Here is a 20651-nt window from a genome sequence, read left to right on the forward strand (position 1 = left end):
GCGACAAATATTATTTAGACTAGGGTTTTTAGACTTGGCTTCTCTCTTTGCTGTTCTTAAGAATGGACCAAGCGCAAGACTGATACAAGCAAAACTCGATTGAATCTTGACTTTGAGAAGGATTTGTAATTTTTTAATATATGATTGACTCTATGTTTTCAATTAACTTTCATGAGTGAGATTCTCAATCAAAGTATCTCTCAAAGTTAGCAAAATATACGAAAAAAGAGCTTCAGTTTGGATAAGTCTTCCTTTCTTTGTTTCTGATCCTTCCTCTAAATCCAATTTTAAAGAGTGGAGAGAAAAATAACACTAATTATAATATCAGTTTGACAGCTTTTTAAGTCAAAATTAATTAAAAGGAATCCATATACGCAAGGATATGATGAGTTGACCAAACATCACTAGTATTTCTTACTCGCCCGACAAAGAGATCCCGTCACGTTTCTAGCATGCCATGGGAAACTCGTTTCCCCCAATCCACCAAAGCAGACCAGCCTACCCCGAGAAGTCAAAACCACCCGACAAAATCTTTCATATCCGTCTCTCGCTCATCATCTCTCTTTAAGTAAAAGAATTCTTACTCCCCTCTCCCTCTTCCTTCTTCCCCTCCTCTCCCTCCTCGCCTCGTTTCCCAAAAGTCTGCTCGAAAGGTCAAAACCATCTCTGTCTCGAATGGCGGCTCCCTCCGCGCGAGAACCCGGCACCTCCTCTTCCCCTTCCCGTTCCCGTGTTCGTTCCATCCGCTGACCCGGCCCCACCGCGCCGCCGCTACCGCCTCCACCTTCACCGCCATTGTTTCCCTCCTCTCTCCCACCAACCCTTGTTTTTTGACTATATACACCATGTCCGTCTTCTGATCCTAGTAAAGGAGAAGAGGTTTCCGAATCCTGATTCCAAGATCTGATCTTTTTGGACCGGGGAGTGTGGTTGGAGAGGCAAGGCGGGATCTTGATATTGCTTGGCACGCGATTCTCGAGGAGAGGGCTGACGAAGAGGGAGGGAGAGAATGGGGAGTTTGTGGAGGAAAGCGAAGAAGGCGATGGGGTTGAACCTCTGCGTCCACGTCCCGAGCGCAATGGGCGACGACGGGTTCCCCTCCGGTGGGCCCGCCGCCGGCTGGAGGGTCTCAGACGCTGCTGCGACCGCGACGTCCTCGCCGGCGGGGTCGGTGGGGGCCTCGGAGTTCCAGGCGCTGATGCCGTCGACTCCCACGCTGTCTTCAGGCAGCCTCCGGGTGTCCAAATCCGGCAGCAGATCGTCAAAGGTTCGGCCTTTTTTTCGTTCCTTTTCGCTTCTCGATGAGATCCATCGTTCTGTAAGGATTGTTTTGGCGTTTTGGTGGATTCATGTAAGAGTTATGCATACAATCAGCGATAGAATGCTTGTGCTTGCTCTCTTCCCAAGGAATTTTCTCTGGTTTTCTTTTCGTTTTTTTACTCTTGCGCGATGTACTTTCAGAACATGGATTCAGACGATGATGTTTATAGATCTTCCTTTTTTGCTTTCTTGTTTCTCTTTTGATGTTGCTTTTGTTGGTGTTTTGCCCTTCGAGGACCAATGACATCTGACTCGCTCCAAAAGAAAGGGTGAACCGCCTGTTCTCTTTTCTATTTTAATGCATCAATGCCTTCAGACATCCTCGAAAGGGGGTCGACCGCTTCATGTGAAGAATTGTTTTGTTCTGGTTTGCTTTATTAAAACAAGTCTTTGTTGACCATTTCTGGTGGTGGTTCTGACGATAAACTTCGAAGCAATTTTATGAGGGAAAAATGATGATTTTGCATCGATTTTAGTGGACTGGTCAAAACTTTTCTTGATTTGCTCATTGTCTTGTTCGTTGGCCCAAATTTATATTTTTGAGCGGTATATAGAATATAGTGCTTGCCTTTTATATCCTAGAAAACCAAATTAAATGAGACATATTATTTGAAAGAAATAAGATTTACTTGCTTATCAAACTGCCTGTCTGGAATTGGTGCTTGAGCTGCTCAAATAAGAAGCCATTTACTGTGGAAATTGTAGCATATGTCGTCCTTTTCCTTGAACCGCTGTGCTTTAAATGCTGTGATTTGGGGCAATGTAGCGTTTTGTCAGTTGATTTGCTGAGTTTCATGTCTTGATTTATCATAAAAGCTAAGCGACAGCCAGAAGAAGATAAACCACAATATGCATTCTTTCCAATGTCTAACACTGTTTCCTGAGGTTGTCAAGCCAATAGTCTCAAATTGTAATACAGTTTTGTTTTCTTGTTGACACACAATTTACTGAACTTTTTTAAGTATTACATAAGATGGGTCCTAAACGCTTATGGTGGCACCCGAACTCCCCTGACATCTTGACTGTGTGCACTGCTTGAGCTGCGCCTTAACCACTAGAATGTTTCCTAGGAGACAGAACAATCTGAACTAAAGGTCTTGTTAATTTGCTCATGTTTGGGGTGCCATTGCCAATTTGGTTTTGTGATTAATTGTTTGCTTATACATTCTCCTATTGATTCAGGTTCTCCTTGTGTGATGCAGCCTTAACTCAGATTCAATAAACTGCAGGAAATAAAAATTGGAATATTGCAAATTTGCGAGCTAAGATTCACCAAAATTTCCTATTTTCGCATGTTATCCTGAATACTATTTTGATTAGCAGGATCTACCTTGCTGTCAAAATCTTGCATGTTTCATATATAATTCTACTGACATGATATGTGTTCTATATGCACAGTCCAAACCTGTGTTTCATATTACTAAGTGAAAGGTTGCCGGTTAATATCTGTGGTTCCGACTAAAGCTTTTGATTAGTTTAATGTGATGATATATATCATGAGCGTTCTAAAGAATAACCAATGCTGTTTATTCACTTGATTTGCACTGCTTTTTGGATGATGGCGTGGCATATGAGCTCCCTTTGCAATCATTTTCAAATTAATTCTTGTTCAACTTTGCTTCTTGAACATTTCACTGTATTTAGATTTTACTTAGGCTTCTAAGTATTGTAGTTGACACTCGATTTCTTGACATTGCAATAATTAATTTTTCAGAAAATATGCGCCATATGTCTTGGATCCATGAAAGCGGGACATGGTCATGCACTCTTCACTGCCGAGTGTTCCCACACATTTCACTTCCATTGCATCACTTCAAATGTTAAGCATGGCAACTATGTCTGCCCACTTTGCAAAGCCACTTGGAAGGAGATCCCTTTCAAAGGCTCTCTACCTTCTGAGCATCCTCATGGAAGAGCGAGAGTAAACCCAGTCAGTTGGCTGCAGGAAGGTCATATGACTGTTGTCCGTCGACTTCCTCATGCAGACTCCACAAACAGGCGGCGTGAACAGTTTCCTTCTCACTTTCGTGAATTAGAACCGGAAAATTTTAATGATGATGAGCCTTTGGATTTGCTATCTGAAACAGTCAGAAGTTCCCAACAAAATTGTCCTAAGATAGTAGAGGTCAAGACATATCCCGAATTCTCAGCTATTTCACAATCAGCTTTGGTGGAGAATTTTGCTGTCCTGGTCCATCTGAAGGCTCCTCATGCTAGCATGAAACAGAATCCTAGCAGAAACCACAACGCAAGCTCCACAGCGTCACAAAACTCTCGTGCTCCAATAGACCTGGTTACCGTACTTGACGTCAGCGGCAGCATGGCTGGCACAAAGTTGGCACTTCTTAAGCGTGCCATGAGTTTTGTGATCCAAAACCTTGGGCCATCTGATCGCCTTTCGGTCATTGCCTTCTCATCAGCTGCACGACGTCTTTTCCACCTGCGGCGAATGTCCGACTCTGGTCGACAGCAGGCTTTGCAAGCTGTCAATTCTTTGGTGTCCAGTGGAGGGACAAACATTGCCGAAGGCCTTAGGAAGGGGGTCAAGGTAATTGAAGAACGGAAGGAGAAGAATCCAGTGTGCAGCATCATCCTTCTCTCTGATGGCCAGGACACTTATACTTTTCCCTCGAGTGCAACTGGAGCTCAACATTCACAACTGGATTACAAATCACTCGTGCCGCCCTCAATTATTAGTGGCACAGCAATACCAGTCCACACTTTTGGTTTTGGTGCTGACCATGACTCTGCTGCCATGCATTCTATTTCAGAAATCTCTGGTGGGACTTTCTCTTTTATTGAATCAGAGGTCGTCATTCAGGATGCCTTTGCACAATGCATTGGTGGGCTTCTTAGTGTGGTCGTGCAGGAGATGCAGTTGGATGTGGAGTGTGTGCATCCTGGTGTGCAGCTAGCTTCTATAAAATCAGGTAGCTACAGGAATCAGTTGTTGAATGATGCTCGCACTGGATTGATCGAGGTAGGTGACCTTTATGCTGATGAAGAGAGGGACTTTCTGGTTTCGGTAAATGTTCCATGTGCCAAAGAAGAGATAATACTCCTTAAGGTGGCCTGTGTCTACAAGGACCCAATTTCAAAAGATACTGTTCATTTGGAGGTTAAAGAAGTAAGAATTCAGAGGCCAGAAATCATCTTATCCCAAACCCCCTCGATTGAGGTCGACCGTGAGAGGAACCGTATTGAGTCTGCTGAGGCAATGTCTGATGCGAGGGCTGCCGCCGAGCGAGGTGATCTATCTGATGCAGTTTCAATACTCGAGCAGCGTCGAATGATACTGTCTGAGTCCTTGGCTGCACAGTCAAACGACCAACTATGTTTGGCTCTGGATGCGGAACTGAGGGAGATGCAAGACAGGATGGCAAGTCGACAGAGATACGAGGCCTCGGGGCGTGCTTATGTGCTGTCGGGACTGAGCTCGCACTCATGGCAGAGAGCAACCACACGTGGCGACTCGACCGATAGTGCTAGTCTTGTCCATGCTTATCAGACGCCGACGATGGTTTACATGCTAAATCGTTCACAGACTATGTGCCCCTCACCTCGGCATCCTGCTCCACCCATCCAGCATACAAGGTCTTTCCCTTCTCAGCCACAGTCAAACTAGTTGAAGTCTCTGATTCAACGGAGGGTTAAATTAAATATATAAAAAAAGGAACCATGTCTTGTTTAATACCTGTCTCTTCTCTTCTTATTTGAGGTGGTGGTGGTGGATATGGTGGTATACTGGTGAAAGTAAAGCTGAAGTGGTTTTAAGGCATACAAGGTGGAGGGATACATGTATGGTGTAAATGAATAACTCTGGAGGTGGGATAAAGTGGTAATGTGGGTGAAATGGTATAATGTTAAGAGGGAGAAGGTGTAGGTAATAGCTTTATTGGTTTTTATTTTTTATTTTCCTCTTTGAACTTTGTTGTTGGTGATGTACATAGGAGAAGGTTTTCCCTGAAGAGGACGATGTCCTAAGGTTGTAATCTCTGCAAATATTTGGGGGGTGCATTCTTCTCTTGGATTCATCTATCTACTATTGTCAGACTATTTCTTCTTCATTTTTCTCTTGCCACTTTTGGATGTCCTTGTGGATGGTTTGCCCGTGATATGGACTTCTCATCGACATACACTGACTCTATTCCTCACTTGGTTGCTTGAATGCTCCTTTGCCAGGTCTTTACTGGTACTTGGTTACATGGGTAATACTAGAAATGCAAGACTGGGTCATGGAATTGCAAAGGATCACAACACTGTAATCATCTCTGGCTGTATCTTGTGGTGTGTTGTATGTAGTATGGTTCATGATAAACCTTGAAAAACTCTAACAGGAATACATGGAACAAACACTGAGGTAAAAGCACCATAATAATCACAAGCTCATCGATGTGTTTTACCAAGCTGTTGCCTATACATATTTCGACAAATACCTTGCCTATACATGGAGTTTTAACAAAAACTCTATCAAAGCAATACCTTGTGATCTCTCTATTTCTACAAGTAGCAAAAACATCCAACCGATTATATTTCCTAGGGAAACTCGAGTTAAAAACACTCGTCCTCACTAAATTAGGTAATTATGCCTAACCTTAGAAAATTGAACAAAACACTTGAGCTCACCAGATCAAGAAAAATAACCCAACCTCATCAGAATATTGATCTCGTTAAAGGTCCTTCTGCACACCTCTTTTCATCTAAAAAGATTGGCAAAAAAATCTCTTTGAGGATTTTCTCGCACACAAAAGTTCTTATTCTCAATAGGTCTCCTGACATCAAAGATCACCACCCCTTAGGGGAAGATCAAGAAGAAGTGCTGGACTTCAATAGATGGAGCAAGAATGATTAACCTTAATCAACATGCAACAAAAAAAAAGAAAGCCAAATCTAGCCTAAGTCAAGCACAAAAAATAAAAATAATTACAATGACTAATCACACACTTGGCCCATGATAGATCTATAATATCTGACAAGCGATAAATTTACTATTCGAGCCAAGCCTAATCAAGTCAATAGTATTTGAACCTACGATAATCGATTCCTATGCCTAATCAAACATGGTCAAGTCAATAGTATTTGAATCTACAATAATCGATCCCCTCTTAGTACACCATGTAGCTTGATCTATCAACCCGCACACCCAACCTAACATACCTCTTAAAAATAAAATAAATGAGCTCCTTTTTGAAAGAAAAACTCCTTTTGCCACCATGCTAATTTCTACTTATACTAATATTAATAACAGAAGTGTTATACTAAAGCACCTTGTTTACACGCTTTCTTTGGGGATAAAAAAGAAAACAAAAACATTTGATAGATACCTAAAGTATTTCCTTTGTATGTAATATATCTAATCAAGACAAAAAAATCTAAACATATAATTTGTCGTAGCATGCCTAGAAATTTTAAATGATCTAAGAATAAGAAAATACCTAAAATATCTAATGCACCCATAGTATCTCCTTTTATCCTCAATGCATTTACTTATGATAAAAAAACATCTAAAGCATTTGATTGACTCAAGATGTCTTCTTTATACATGACACATCTATACAGAATAAAAAGAATATTCAAAATACCTAATGTACTGAAGGCATCTCCTTTCATATGTGATGCATCCATTGGAGGAGAAAAATAAAGCATTCAATGCATCTCTCTCTGTATGTAATGTGTAGCCACTCAAGACGAAGCAAAATATCTAAAAGACCCGACACACCCATGACATTTACTTTTATGCCCAATGTGTTTGTCCAAGGTAAAACAGTATTATTTGAAACACTATACACGACCAAAACGTTCCTTGGAACCATCTTCGCCGTTCGTGCGACCACCTATAAGGCAGAGCATCTCAAGGTGGAGGGAGAGGTCTTGAGGTGTGTGCGAACGAATTCTTCGAGAGTCGGAGATTGTCTTCGCCGTCGCTTCTGCGGTTCCTTCACCTCTAATCCGATCAAGTTTCCAGGAAGACGATGGTCGTCTGCGAGCGCCGCTAGGTTTTGCCTATTGTTTCTGGTAACTCCCACCATGATCTCATCTTTTTGTTCCTCTGTCAATTCTTTTAATTTTACAAGTATTGCAAGCATAATACCAGTTTGTTTACTAACTAATCGAGCTAATCTGTTGGGGGGATTCAAGAAATAGCAGTAAACGGCAGCCAAAAATTGGGTCTTTATTGCGGAATTCCACGACTAAGGAATCCTCTTCACCACCGCGTCTTACAGCCGCCTTAAGCCAGCCACCACCGTAACCCATAAAAAATAATAGGAAAAGAAAATAAAAGAAAAAAACAGAAGAAACGAAGCAGAAGAGAAAGAGGAAACAGAGGAAGAAGAAAGGGAAGAGAGAGGGAGAAAGAAACTTACCAGCCTTCGTTTTTGGCATTAGAGATCAGAAAACTAAATTAGGTATGGTTTTGAATTCTGTAACTTTCCTGCTAATTAGATTACCAAATAGGGTTATCAATTAGCTAATTTTAGCTTCCTAAGTTAATAGGATCCTTAATAATATTCATTTTTAATTATCATTAGTTTATTCTCAAAGAATTATGTTTTAAGCTAATCTGATGGTGAAAAAAAGGACAAAGCTAATCTGTAATAGTGCTTTAAGTGGTAAATGTAACCTGTAAAATTAATTACTTTATGCTGTACTTTAGGTTTTTTTTTAAAAAAGAAGATAAAATTATAGTCGCAATATTATGTGGGAATTAACAGAGAGATAAAGCATGTTTAGCAAGTTATAAACGTACTTACAGTGTATAAGGAATTGATAAAATTTTAGAATAATTAGAAATGGTAACAATGAAAAATGAAGAATAAAATCAAATTAATATATATATGATATGTATTTATATTTTATGAGTGATTTGTGAATAATATTGTGTGTATAATTAGGAGAAGGAGTGTTTTGATTATTAAGTGATCAAGGATACACAATTCGAGTATGGACCTACGAATGGTGGTTATATATTGGTTTTATTTAGAAACTAGTGTTTTCTTGTTATGACACAAGAAGATGTATGTTATCTATACCATAGGGGTTAAACATGGTTCTAGGTTTTATCATGGAAATATAACATGATCGTAGTTGTTAGCATTACTATGACTATATTTTTGACATGTACTTTTGGTTATAGTTATATTTATTATAAATTTAGACATATATTTTTAGCTATATTTATTTAGATTACAGATAACTAATCATGATCATTTATATGAATATGATATTTATTCTGATATACCATTTAGCTATAGTTATGGTTTTGTTTATTTTGAAATAAATATAAAGCTTATAGTATTTGATATAAATAATAAGAATAATTTGACATTTTTAATGTTGTGTTAAATTGATTATGAAAAGTACTTATAATTATGTATTTGTAATAAATTTTGATTGGCATATGAGTTATGGTGTTTATTGGGCTGTTGTTTGCTCATATGTTTATTCTTTGAATTTTTAAATCCCGAGAAATAGTCTAGTGTGGACATGTTTGAGGAAAAATATTATTGTTTGAAACTCTTTTTATTTTGGACTTGTATGATATTAATGTGCAATGTTATTTTGGATATGCTCTGGTGATCTTATAGTTATGTAAATGTATAGTGTTGACTGTGAAATAATATAAATTTTTTTATGATTATACGATGATAAATAACTTGGTGGACCATGTAAAGATTATGTTGCTTGTTCAGGTTTTGATCGTGCAATTTATGTTGGATTATTTTGTTAGATATAAGTTGTTGAAATATAATTAAACATGTTATGAATGTCGTATGATTGAATTGTTTGAGTTAAAAAATAATAAATAACCTATGGAGGCCAATTATTTGATACCTGCATTTGCATGATTAGTATGGCTATGATGTGGATCCTATCAATAGGGATTACATTGGTATTTATTCCGAAGCTAGTTTTTTCTGGACAAGGAAGATATGTGTTATCTATATCATTGGGGTTAAACATGATTCTGCGTCTTATCACATGGATATAACATAACAGCAACTGTTAGTATTATTATGACTATAGTTTTGACATTTACTTTTAGCTATAGTTATATTTATTATAAATTTATACATACATCTTTAGCTATATTTATTGAGATTATGGTTAACTCATCGTCATTTATATGAATATGATATTTATTCTAATATACCATATAGTTTTGTAGTTATGGTTTTGTTTACTTTGAACTAAATGTAAAGCTTATAATATTTGATAGAAATAATAAGAATGATTTGACATTTGATATGTTGTGTCAAATTGATTGTAAAAAGTACTAATAAATATATATTTGTATTCATTTGTAATAAGTTTTGGTTGGTATACAAGTGAACATGTTTGAGGAAAAATATTATTGTTTGAAACTCTTTTTATTTTGGAGTTATATGATATTAATATGCAATATTATTTTGGATATGCTATGGTGATCTTGTAGTTATATAGATACACGGGTGTTCACTGTGATATAATATAAAATTTTGATGATTATATGATGATAAATAAAGATTTTGTTGCTTGTTCACGTTTTGATCATGCAATTTATGTTGGATTCCTATTGGTAGGTGAGTTGTTAAAGTATAAATAAACATGATATGAATGTCGTATGATTGAATTATTTATGAGTTAAAAATAAATAAATAACTTGTCGAGGTGAATTATTTGTGCAGGTTTTAGCCTTGCAATTCTAAAAATGGATTGCAGCGTTGGGTGTTTAGCAAGAGTTGTTGTTTCAGAGAATTCTTGTAACGATCCATTTAGTCGATGCTTCGTATCATTGCAGATGCTAATTCATAATTTTTACTTGAACGCCGAACGTTTGATCGGTTGGTCTTTTCTAGATGGACTTATCGTACACGAATCTTTCAGCAGTTTCTTGTGCTTATTAGTATGAGTGGTTTGATGATCTCTTCTTGACATTTTCAAAAGTAGGTTTGATATATATGGCTTTTGGGCTTTCTCATCGTCACAGATGTTTTAGGTTTTAAGCCGTCAGGAATAATATTGCTTTTGTCCAAAATGTTCGTTTTTGAGGATCTATACGCTTTGTAAGACACCTGATCTGTTTAATCACTATATTGGTTGGATGAGGTTTCCATGCTTTGCTTGCTTCGTATCGCTGATGAAGTGTCATTCAGTGGTTGGGTGCAAGTCTCATCCCCGTCTCTCATCCCTGATTTGACCCGACCTCATCCCTGTCAGATGCAAGTTGACCGATGACCGACCGCCAGTGTTCTCCCAGCGGTGGCGGCGGTGCAGCGCGACACCTTCCCGCAGTACCTCCCTCTCTCTTAGCGCGCTCTCTCCCCTCGACACCTCTCTCTCTCTCTCCAGTGCGTCGGGTAGGCCTCGCTCGTACCCACGCGCTGGAGGCGGTAGCCCTCTCTCCCTCTTCCTTTTCCATGGCATCCTCTCTACCTCTCCATTTCTTTCGACGGCCCGGTCTGCCTCTCTCTCTTTCTTCCAGGAGTCCGCCCTCCTCCTCTCGGCCTCCTGTCGCTGTTAGCCCTAGCGCTTCCTCCCCTGCAAAATTATGTTAATTTTTTGTTTATAATAGTTAATTATTGTAAATAAGAGTTTATGATTTGTGTCAATTACTGTATTTGTGACTACTAGAATTTCGAATTGTTAATTTTTGCTCTTTTGAATCGTGCTAATTTTGATGTTAATCTTCTTTTTCATGGGTTATTTTGTTATTAGATTTGGAGAATTTAGTACTTTAATGTTTTGTAGATGGTTAAGTGAATATAATTTGATATTTTGCGGTGATAATTTGAATCTGAAATCATATGAAACTTATATTTTGTCTATTTTTTATTTTAATGATTGAATTTCTTCTTTTTTTTTTCTTTTATCATCTTTATATCGGTGAGTGCCTAGTACCTGCGGCATTTTAGAACATTGGCATCTTTTAGCGCAATAGCCCAACACCTTCAACAACATTGGTGTCGATGAATAGTGCCATTCTTTGTACATAATATTGTCTTGAACTCTTGATATAATATTTGAATATTAACGTAATGTTACTACATACTAGAAGAAGAATTCTCTTCTAATTGTGATAGAATACATAACCAATAAGTTAATCAATGAAGGTGTGAGCTAGGGTAAAGACTTTAACAGTTTATCACAGGTCCTAAGTTTGAATCCTGCCTTCACCACTTATCATTTGCCCCCCCCCAAAAAAAAGTTCACCAATTTCTTCACTTCACAAAATTTGGAGGTCTTATGGTATGCAACTTTTAAATGAAGAACAAGTATACTTTGTTTTTATAACATCATTTTAGAAATTAGAAAGAATATAGTAGACTTTTTATATATTACTTACTGGAATTTGAACGTATAGAAATTTGCCATTGCTTATAGTTACCAGAACAGTGCAATTTCTGTGTCTAGAGCTAAAATAAAAATGAAATTATTGTTGTTTCATGAAGCTTTGTGCAGTTACTCGTACTGACTTTCTATTGGTTCTCAGAACCAACTTCATAGCTTTGTTGAGGTTTGGAAAATGGCCGCAACCAAGCATTTTCCTCGGATGGTCTCACATGTGATTCTTGATTTGGATGGTACACTTTTAAATACAGGTGTGTACTTACCCACATTTTTCTTGATCATTTTTTTCATATTAAGTACAATATATATTTCGCAAGTTTTTCCAATTTCATTACTGTCGTAAAATCACACACACAGTGAGATGGACCTTTGACTTATATGCTGTTGCAACACACATAGAGATACATTTACAAATATGTCTATGTACCTAGCTTTCTTCTTTAAGTTTCATGCTTAGAGTTCATCTCCTAATCTTTAACCGGTGACAGATGGTGTCATGAATGAAGTTCTCAAAGTATTCCTTGTTAAATATGGCAAAAGGTGGGACAATAAAATATCTCAGAAAATAATAGGGAGGACACCTTTGGAAGTTGCAACTGCAGTTGTGAAAGATTTTTCACTTTCTCTGACAACTGAGGAGCTCATGTCTGCAATTTCTCCAATGTTCTCTGACCAGTAAGCATCATGACATTCTTCCTGTGATTATCATCTTTGTGCTATCTATATCATTCATTATTGAACACAGCTGCAATATATGATTAGAGGGAATGTAGTGTCACTTAATGCTCATGTTTCTTTTTTATGTCTTCGCCTATCTTTAGCGATGATATTAACATTTTTCCTCAGTGCAGTCTGAGGTAGAGAAAGGACTGTTTAAGGGCCTTGTTGACAGTGAATGTACCCACACCTTTTATAGATAATGTTTTCCTCTGTTCTATCCGAAACTGCAGCTAAGACAGTATGTGGCTGACAAATTAAGAAAATTGATTAAAAGGAGATAGTAATATTGTGAGAGAAGAAACTACTAGAAAGGAGGGACTAAAAGGGATTCAACACCATTGCAGTTCCATCTTTGCTGTTTTTTTTTCCGAAAAACTAAATCACCTTTCCAGGGGCCAGTTCTTGGCCTTTTTTTCTGAAGTTGGTTTTGCTATTATTACTGCCTGTTCTTAGTTTTAAGCAAAGAGAGCTGAAGACAAACCCCTGGTGACTATTGTAGTTGTGCACTAATTTTGAACTTGATAGGCTTTTGATATGCCCCTTTTGGGTCCCTAAAATTGGCCTAAAATTACTGGTCCCATGGTTATTTTATAATATTAATAGGAAAATATCTACGAGAATAAAATTTTTCCTTTCGGGGTAGTCAGTTTCCAGTTTTCTCTGAACCGAAGGACACACAAGCTCAGGTGTTTGAAGACTTCTCGATGAAATTATAGGGAAATTTCTTCTAAAATTACAGCATACAAAAATTTGAATTCAACAGTTATCACAAATGTAGCAAGTATCTTGAGGCCTATTGGTTATTGATTTTGATTATTTTTGAAAGCAAATCATGTTGAGTTTCAACATTTAATATGTATTTGCATGTCAAACAGTTTGAACTGAAAACCTTGGTCATGTTCAGAAAAGAGAAATTCAAGCAGATAATCTTCCTTTTTCATTTCTCTTCTGTTCAATTGATGCCAAAGAAGGAAAGGGAAAAAATTGTTTGCCACTGGAATCTAGGTTGTCTAAGAGACCTTGGGGTGAACCTTTAGAGGTTTCCTGATATTTTGAGATATTTGGTTTTCTTCCTTCTCTTTTCCTTCCTGTCTTTTCTTCCTCCACCCAGTTACGTGTCAACATGCCAAAATCTCAATCCACATCCAGGTAGCTAGAGCTACTTTAGACCAGGATTGTAATCATCTGCTGAATCCAATTTGATATACTGAACATGCATGGATGATATCCAAATGGATTGAGCTTGATAATTAATTTAGAATAATGTAGGACTTGCTGGAAGTTTAAGATGTCTTGGATTCTTAGGTTAAATAATTAGGCTTAAGAAAGCTGTTTGGGCTGTTATGAACCATGGTTTAGAAATTCACAAAAGTATGCTGGCAGTTAGTTAGAGCTTGAATTACAGATAAACAATAAATTGATGCAAGAAGAGTAACAATATGTTGCTGGAATTTTAGTTTAACAATCAGTTATTAGTAATAAAAATCATAAACATATAGAGCAATGCTAGTATACAATACATTATAGAGTTGATTATGAGGACTTATTCCAATTCCTAGCAGTCACAGCCAGTGTTCTTGGCCACACATGGTCATGACCCATGCATGGACAGGCCATATTTGTTATGCTTCTTTTTAACTGAGGAACAGTATTTTGTTGAAGGTTCTTTTTTTAACTTTGACTTGAATTACTGCATTTTTTTACTGAAGGTGGTGCAATATCAAAGCTCTGCCAGGTGCTAATCGGTTGATTAAACATCTGAGGAGTAATGGGGTGACTATGGCTTTAGCTTCAAACTCTTCAAAATCCTGCATAGAAGCAAAGATTTCTTTCCACCAAGGTATAATGGCAGCTTAAAAAGCATTATGTTTCAAAACCAAGGTTCTCTGTTTCACCCAGACTGGTACAAAACAGTTTGTACTTACCGGTCTGAGTGTAGACTGGTACATGGGCTGGCCCTGCCTTAGCTTCAAACTCTTCAAAATCCTGCATGGAAGCAAAGATTTCTTTCCACCAAGGTATAATGCCAGCTTAAAAAGCATTATCTTTCAAAACCAAGGTTCTCTGTTTCACCCAGACTGGTACAAAACAGTTAGTACTTACCGGTCCGAGTGTAGACTGGTACTTGGGCCAGCCCCGTTTTGGTTGGTCAGGTCCAATCCATTAGAAAAATAAAAAAAACTTAAATCTCCAATTAAGGCTCGCGTATGCGAGCCCATTTGCAAGCACTCTTCTCACGAGGAGCATGAAATGGCACTCGAGCTTTTGCCATCCAACACTGCCACTCCTGTCATTCGTCGCCGACATTGCCTCTACTATCATTCATCATCACTTACCTGCCTTGTATGCTTCCTCCTCCTCCACCACCCTTTCATCTTGTTCCTTCTTCTTCCTTTTCCTCCATCGCCTCTTCTTTTTCCTTCTTCTAACTCCTTCCTCCTCTTCCTTTCTCTTCCTTCGTCCTCCTTTGTCTTCCTCCTCCTTCCTCCTCCTCTTCCTCCACTGAGCATTCATCTTCTCTTTCATCTTCGAAACATTGGTGTGTATCGATTCACTGACCAGTACCATGTGTCAGTACACCGTTACATACTGGTCTTGCCAGGGACTGATATGGGGTCTAATACGTGATACAACATTCCTTGGTTTTAACATATTGATATATTTATTTAAGTTTTCTCCTACTGCTGGCATTTTGATTATTGTTTCTCACTTTCTCTTATTTGTTCTCATAATGTTATTTCTGATACTTAGGCTGGAAAGAATCATTTTCTGTTATCATTGGTGGTGATGAAGTTACTACGGGAAAGCCATCCCCAGAAATGTGAGACACCAAAACGAGTAGCATGATTTGTTGATTTTTTTATGCTTGGCACATTGTTCATTATATTAATGTTTACTTTGGAAATTTTGAATTTTTGTGGACAAGATTCCTTGAAGCTGCCAAAAGAATGAATGTTGATATTTCAAATTGCTTGGTGATCGAGGACTCATTGTAAGTTTTCAAATCTTAATTCTCCTCAATTTTCTTTCCTTCCACCATCATATATCTTCATGAGTTTTAGTATTAGTCCTTCTTTCTTCTCTGAATACTGAAATTACAATGAAATAACAAATTTTGATTTTACACAGTAATGAATATCTTATGTATTTTTACTGTATTGTTCTTTTGTTTTATGATTATTTTGCTTCTGCAATAATGGGAAGAATTATAGAGCAGATTTATAATTATGCCTATATCTGATATAAATGCAAATTTTGTTGGTTGATCTTTGACTGTTTAAGTTGAATTTATCTCTGTTTGACGTGTATGACCTTCAATGCTAACATAATAAACCAAATAAACAAAATTAAATATAATTCAATTTGTTAATTGTGAGTTTCTTTGGTTTTGTATTTTCCTAATGATTTACATTTTACATGATAGATTCAATCCTGCTTTCTTGTTGAATCTTCCATACAAAGATTTGGTTCTTATTATAAAAAGAGGATGCAGTGCCAATAAAGATAGTTAAAATGGTCACTGAGTTATGATTGTTCTGAACGTGAATGAATTTTATAGGATCATACAAACTCAAAGGGCAGCTGTTTGTCCAGTGATGCAAGGACCATTGAATATCTAATGGGCTGCTCATGTTGATGATTTACATTTAATTTAATAAACAAGAATATTATAGAATTTTCAGAAGAAAAATACTTTAAAAATTTTAAAGTGAAAAGTAGTTGGTTTGTTTGTCCTAGACTATCTTAGTGAAGGTAATGGAGTCTTTTGTGTACCAAGTCCTATAGTTATGTTAAGAATTGCAAAGGCGACGCTCCGAGTGTCAAAAGATAAATTTGATTGTTGATCCTTTTTCTATTTTACACCATAATGCAGCCCATCCTATGTCCAGGGTATGATTTATTTAATTTATTGTTAAGATATTATAAGATGGTATAGAAGAACAATCAGAGTTATAATAAGGATAAGCTATATAGAACATTAAGCATAATCAAGTTCCAAAGAGGTAAAATATAGAATATTACATAGGTATTAATGCTTAGTAATATGAGGGGCTTGACACGTAGGTGATTGTTGGCATGTTAGATGAGACCTGGTCCCACCAGGATAGCTAAGGATATATGAAAATGGATACATGGCACATCCTCATCATTCCAATTTTACTATATATATTTCTATTCTATACTCTGTTTTTATAGTTTGCTTGCAAGAACTTGGTCTTGAAGATGTAGCCTTCTCTATGTCATCTGTATATGGCTGTGCTTTCAAGGATGTCTCGTACTTGCCAGGCCTGGCGTTGTTGCTGGCAAAGCAGCAGGAATGGCAGTGGTAGCAGTGCCATCTCTTCCGAAACAAGCTGGTCTTTACAGTTCAGCGGATGTGGTAATCAATTCTTTGCTTGATCTGCATCCTGAAAAGTGGGGCTTACCTCCTTTTGAAGATTGTATGCTCTTAAAGCTCTGTTTAAAAATTTATCACTTTGTGTAAGTTTTTCCTTTGCTTCTGAAGATTTCCTGCCTACAAATTGCAGGGATTGAAGGCACTTTACCAATTGAACCATGGTATATTGGAGGACCTGTTATTAAGGGATTTGGTAGGGGCTCCAAGGTACTTGGGATACCAACAGGTATGTCAGGATTTAAGAAGTTTATAACTGCATATTTGAGTCAGGATATCAAAGACTGCGAATTTGCCTCTGTTTGTTGTTTCGCAAAGGTGTCTGAAGCCTTGTGCAACAGTTTTCAATTTTATTTTCTCTCTACAAGTTGGACTTTGGATTTGGAATATTATAAGGAATTTTCTAAAGATCATATAAGAAGATGAATGTAATCTGTGAAACTTGGTCTGTTGGTTTATCTCTTCTTGTTTAGTTGTGAAATAATTTCTCTAGTTACTTCTTATTCAATTGATCTGTTTAAGGAATCAAGGTATAGAGTCTATAGACATTGTTGAAAATGGTCTTAGGATAGTTGCACTACTATAGAAAGCCATACTACATCAAACTCCACCTTATATGTTTAAAGAAATACTATTATTTTCTGATAGTAGGAATTCATTTTGATACATTCAGTTCTTGTCTTATAAAATGCAATGTTTGCCCTATTGGCCCGAAATGGTATGTACCAGTTGCACTGATGTACCAACACATGGTACACTGGTAAGTACTGGTGTTTCAGAGAGGAAGAAAACAGAGAGAAGAGGAAGGGATGGCAGAGGAAGGAGGAAGAAAGAGGGAAGAAGAGGAAGTGATGGAGGAGGAAGAGAAGAAGAGACCTTACCTAAGACATGGCGGTGCAGTGAGGTCGTGGCAACCGGAGGTCGCCATCGATTGCTGCTTTGGAGGGCGATGTTCATGAGCCCTGGAGAGGCGGAAGCAGAGGCAATTCTCGCGAGCGTTGCTTAGGTGGAGGTGATGCTTGTGAGCGCTACGGAGGCAGCGCTTGCATGATAAGTGGAAAACTAGGGTTTCCCGTACCGGTCCGGGAGAAACAGTGAACATTCGTAAAATGTTCTGCAAAATTTACATTATAATATTTTGACTCCTTCGATGGTGGGCCCTGCCGCCTTGGTACAATGGTAGAATTGCTCCCTTGTAATTGGAGGTTTGAAACTGTGAAAATAAACTCTGGATGAGGATTTACAACTTTCTATATCTGACCTTTGTTGGATCCAGTTCTGACTGTTTGCCTCTTGCGCTTGGCTGCCTGAAGTCACAAGTTAAAGAGTGAACAATGATAATACTTTGGTTTAGCAACTGTTTATAAAGGTTAAGGTGCAACTGTAAGTTATACATGGAGAAACATCAAGTGGTTAGAACGCTAACCGCGTCACAGTTATGGTCCAAAGTTTTTCTTCTGTTGGAGCGAGATGAAAATGATGTGTACTTAATTTGCAGCACTGCTTTTATTTGCAGTGTTTGTTGCTTGAGGTTGATAGAGAGGTGTTGTTGGGAGACCAATGGATTGTGTTAATAACTAAGGTCATTTCGGGTTCTGTTGCAAAGAAGACATACTATGAATATTATTTTGGTAGCCCTCATTGCTTGTATTAGTCTATCCTCCATTGTTACAATCTCTTTATTTGAAAGAAACATTTACTCATACTATGAACCAAAATATTTTTCCATCCTGATTTGTACCACTTAACATTTGTCATGCTACATTCCTTTCCCTTTCTATAAATAACTTAATGACTCAATTTATTATTGATACTTTTTTGTTCTAGAGAGAGATGCACTACATCATTCTCTTTAAATTTCCAAAACAGTGTAATGAATCAATATTAGTAATATTTGCTGCTCATACAGTTATTTTTCACTTTGTTTAGTTGGTTGTCAACACTGATCATCCATGTTGCAATATGTGCAGCTAATTTACCTGCAGAAAATTTTTCTACAATACTCTCTGAGCACACATCAGGAGTCTACTTTGGCTGGGCAGGACTCTCAACAAGGGGCATCTACAAGATGGTCATGAGCATTGGTTGGAACCCATACTTTGACAACACCGAGAAGACTATTGTAAGTTGGCTCTTGTCTATAGTTGTCTGGAGTTTGTTCTTTCTAACAGAGTGTTATCGGTTCCAGGAGCCATGGCTACTCCATGACTTTGGTGAGGACTTTTACGGGGAGGAGTTGCGCCTCGCTATTGTAGGCTACATAAGACCAGAGGTATTGGAAAGTAAAGAAAGAACAAAGAAAAATAGAGGAATTTACATCAACTGCTTGTTTGACAGTATTCTGTTTGAACTCACAGGCGAATTTTCCGTCGCTCGAGAGTCTGATAGCAAGGATTCATGAGGATGGTAGGATAGCCAAGAATGCCCTTGACCTTCCTATATATGCAGGCTCCAAAGATTCACCATATTTGAAGAACTCCATGCTGCGGAGTAATTGTTATTCTTGAATTGCATGAGTTTTAGATGTGTAGAAGAGATAAATCTTTCAGATTGGTCAACGGTCAGAACAAGAACCAAAGTATGGCCTTGGCCACATTCATCAAACAGAAGAAGATGCCAAATGCAAACATGATTGTGTTAACCTATATTCTTTTCTAAAACATAAATCTCTTGATCAAACGAGCAAAAAGAGGTGAATGTTTTTCTAATGTTACCTTAAAGCTTGTGAACTTTGCATAACATTTTCTCTTCTGCTCTAAATGCTATAATCAGGAAGCACATTGCGCACATCATCTATATTCTTTCTGGTATTCCTGTGTTAGTTCATTCTTTCTTCAGTCTTCAAAGAATTCGTTACATAGAAGTTTCCAAAGAGTTGTTGCAATACATACTAACTTGGAAGTTCCATGGCTTGTAGCCCGTTTGTTTCACTTCGCCATCCTCCCTCGAACCAGTGAATTCCATTTCCAGGTTCCTAGCAAACAAATCTCAATGTTTCTCCATATTACTTTGTCCGTTTTGTATATCTCACGTCACTCTTTCTACTTGCTCTTTATTGGCCATTCTCCTCCTCTTTTCTCTCCTTCCTCTCTGGCCTTTCTCCGAGATCAGGGACATCTGTGCAGTGTTACATGGGCGTCTCCATCAATAGTACCTCGTCGACTATTGATCAGGAACATCTCTGAAGGACTACAACATCTATGGTAATATCATAGACTTAGCTGATTTTAGTGACTTAAGTCGCATGGTATTCCCTACTTAAAAAGATCAGTCTTCTCATGTTCATAACATGAACGATCTGCACAGAAAGAAAACAAATTAGTAACGAACAAAATGTGTAAACAAATTCGTTGTTTGACGAACGTAATTGGAGATCGGCACAAGCGTTACTAGATAAAATCCTTCGTTAATAATTAATAATAGTAAACTGATATAATTTACTTACTCGACAAAGGGTCCTATAATATTCTATATGTTGGGTTGAACTACCTACTGCCTATAAAAAATCTTAAATGAAGTTGACTATTCATAATTTATTTATTATTCATAATTTTTTTTAAAATAATAAAATAATATTTACTATTCATAATCCCTATATTTTTATTTGTATTTTTTTTTCCTTCCCCACAACCCTTGCTTGCTTGTACACTCCTACCATCAGCTCTCTTGGGTTAATACAATTGGCCTTGAAGATAGTGTCTTGAGTGTTATTACAAGATCTATATAATCCTAAAAATATTAAATCATTATAACAAATATCAAAAATTATTTCTAACCTCCTACTATTTGATCTTTGAGTCATCTCATTCTATTATTTTTTATTATTATTTTATGCATCAAGAATGATCTCAATACTATTCAACCCTGTTTAATCAAAACAAAACCC

General features: G+C 37.4%; 2 protein-coding genes across 8 annotated transcripts; both read left to right on the top strand.

Moving 5' to 3' along the window:
• The first annotated feature begins 570 nt into the window (after positions 1-570).
• Positions 571-5387, top strand: LOC135638791 (E3 ubiquitin-protein ligase WAV3-like). Its single transcript, XM_065152201.1, has 2 exons — positions 571-1267; positions 3035-5387. Exons 1-2 carry the CDS (start codon positions 1010-1012, stop codon positions 4943-4945), a joined length of 2169 nt encoding a protein of 722 aa, XP_065008273.1. The 5' UTR covers positions 571-1009; the 3' UTR covers positions 4946-5387.
• Positions 5388-7124: 1737 nt separating this feature from the next.
• LOC135637669 (bifunctional riboflavin kinase/FMN phosphatase-like) lies at positions 7125-19473 on the top strand. Of its 7 annotated transcripts, XM_065150357.1 has the most exons (12): positions 7149-7335; positions 9987-10061; positions 11792-11900; positions 12138-12324; positions 14079-14209; positions 15121-15190; positions 15296-15361; positions 16657-16811; positions 16899-16994; positions 18736-18887; positions 18954-19037; positions 19123-19473. In XM_065150357.1, the coding sequence occupies exons 3-12, from the start codon at positions 11825-11827 to the stop codon at positions 19270-19272; spliced, it is 1167 nt and encodes a 388-aa protein (XP_065006429.1). In that variant the 5' UTR covers positions 7149-7335; positions 9987-10061; positions 11792-11824; the 3' UTR covers positions 19273-19473. The 7 variants fall into 7 exon arrangements, with proteins under 7 accessions (XP_065006433.1, XP_065006429.1, XP_065006428.1 ...); XM_065150361.1 differs by lacking the exon at positions 9987-10061 and having other exon boundaries at positions 7125-7335; XM_065150356.1 differs by lacking the exons at positions 7149-7335; positions 9987-10061 and adding an exon at positions 7705-7727.
• Positions 19474-20651: the final 1178 nt, after the last annotated feature.

This window comes from Musa acuminata, chromosome BXJ3-5, assembly GCF_036884655.1.
Source record: "Musa acuminata AAA Group cultivar baxijiao chromosome BXJ3-5, Cavendish_Baxijiao_AAA, whole genome shotgun sequence".
Taxonomy (NCBI): domain Eukaryota; kingdom Viridiplantae; phylum Streptophyta; class Magnoliopsida; order Zingiberales; family Musaceae; genus Musa; species Musa acuminata.

Excerpts from the sequence above, each read along its gene's own strand:
- LOC135638791 (XM_065152201.1), top strand. The coding sequence starts at position 1,010 with ATGGGGAGTTTGTGGAGGAAAGCGAAGAAGGCGATGGGGTTGAACCTC. Across the intron at positions 1,268-3,034 it reads CCGGCAGCAGATCGTCAAAG|AAAATATGCGCCATATGTCT; the intron begins GTTCGGCCTTTT and ends TTAATTTTTCAG.
- LOC135637669 (XM_065150355.1), top strand. The coding sequence starts at position 10,533 with ATGACCGACCGCCAGTGTTCTCCCAGCGGTGGCGGCGGTGCAGCGCGA. Across the intron at positions 10,593-11,791 it reads CAGCGCGACACCTTCCCGCA|AACCAACTTCATAGCTTTGT; the intron begins GTACCTCCCTCT and ends ATTGGTTCTCAG. Across the intron at positions 11,901-12,137 it reads TGGTACACTTTTAAATACAG|ATGGTGTCATGAATGAAGTT; the intron begins GTGTGTACTTAC and ends AACCGGTGACAG.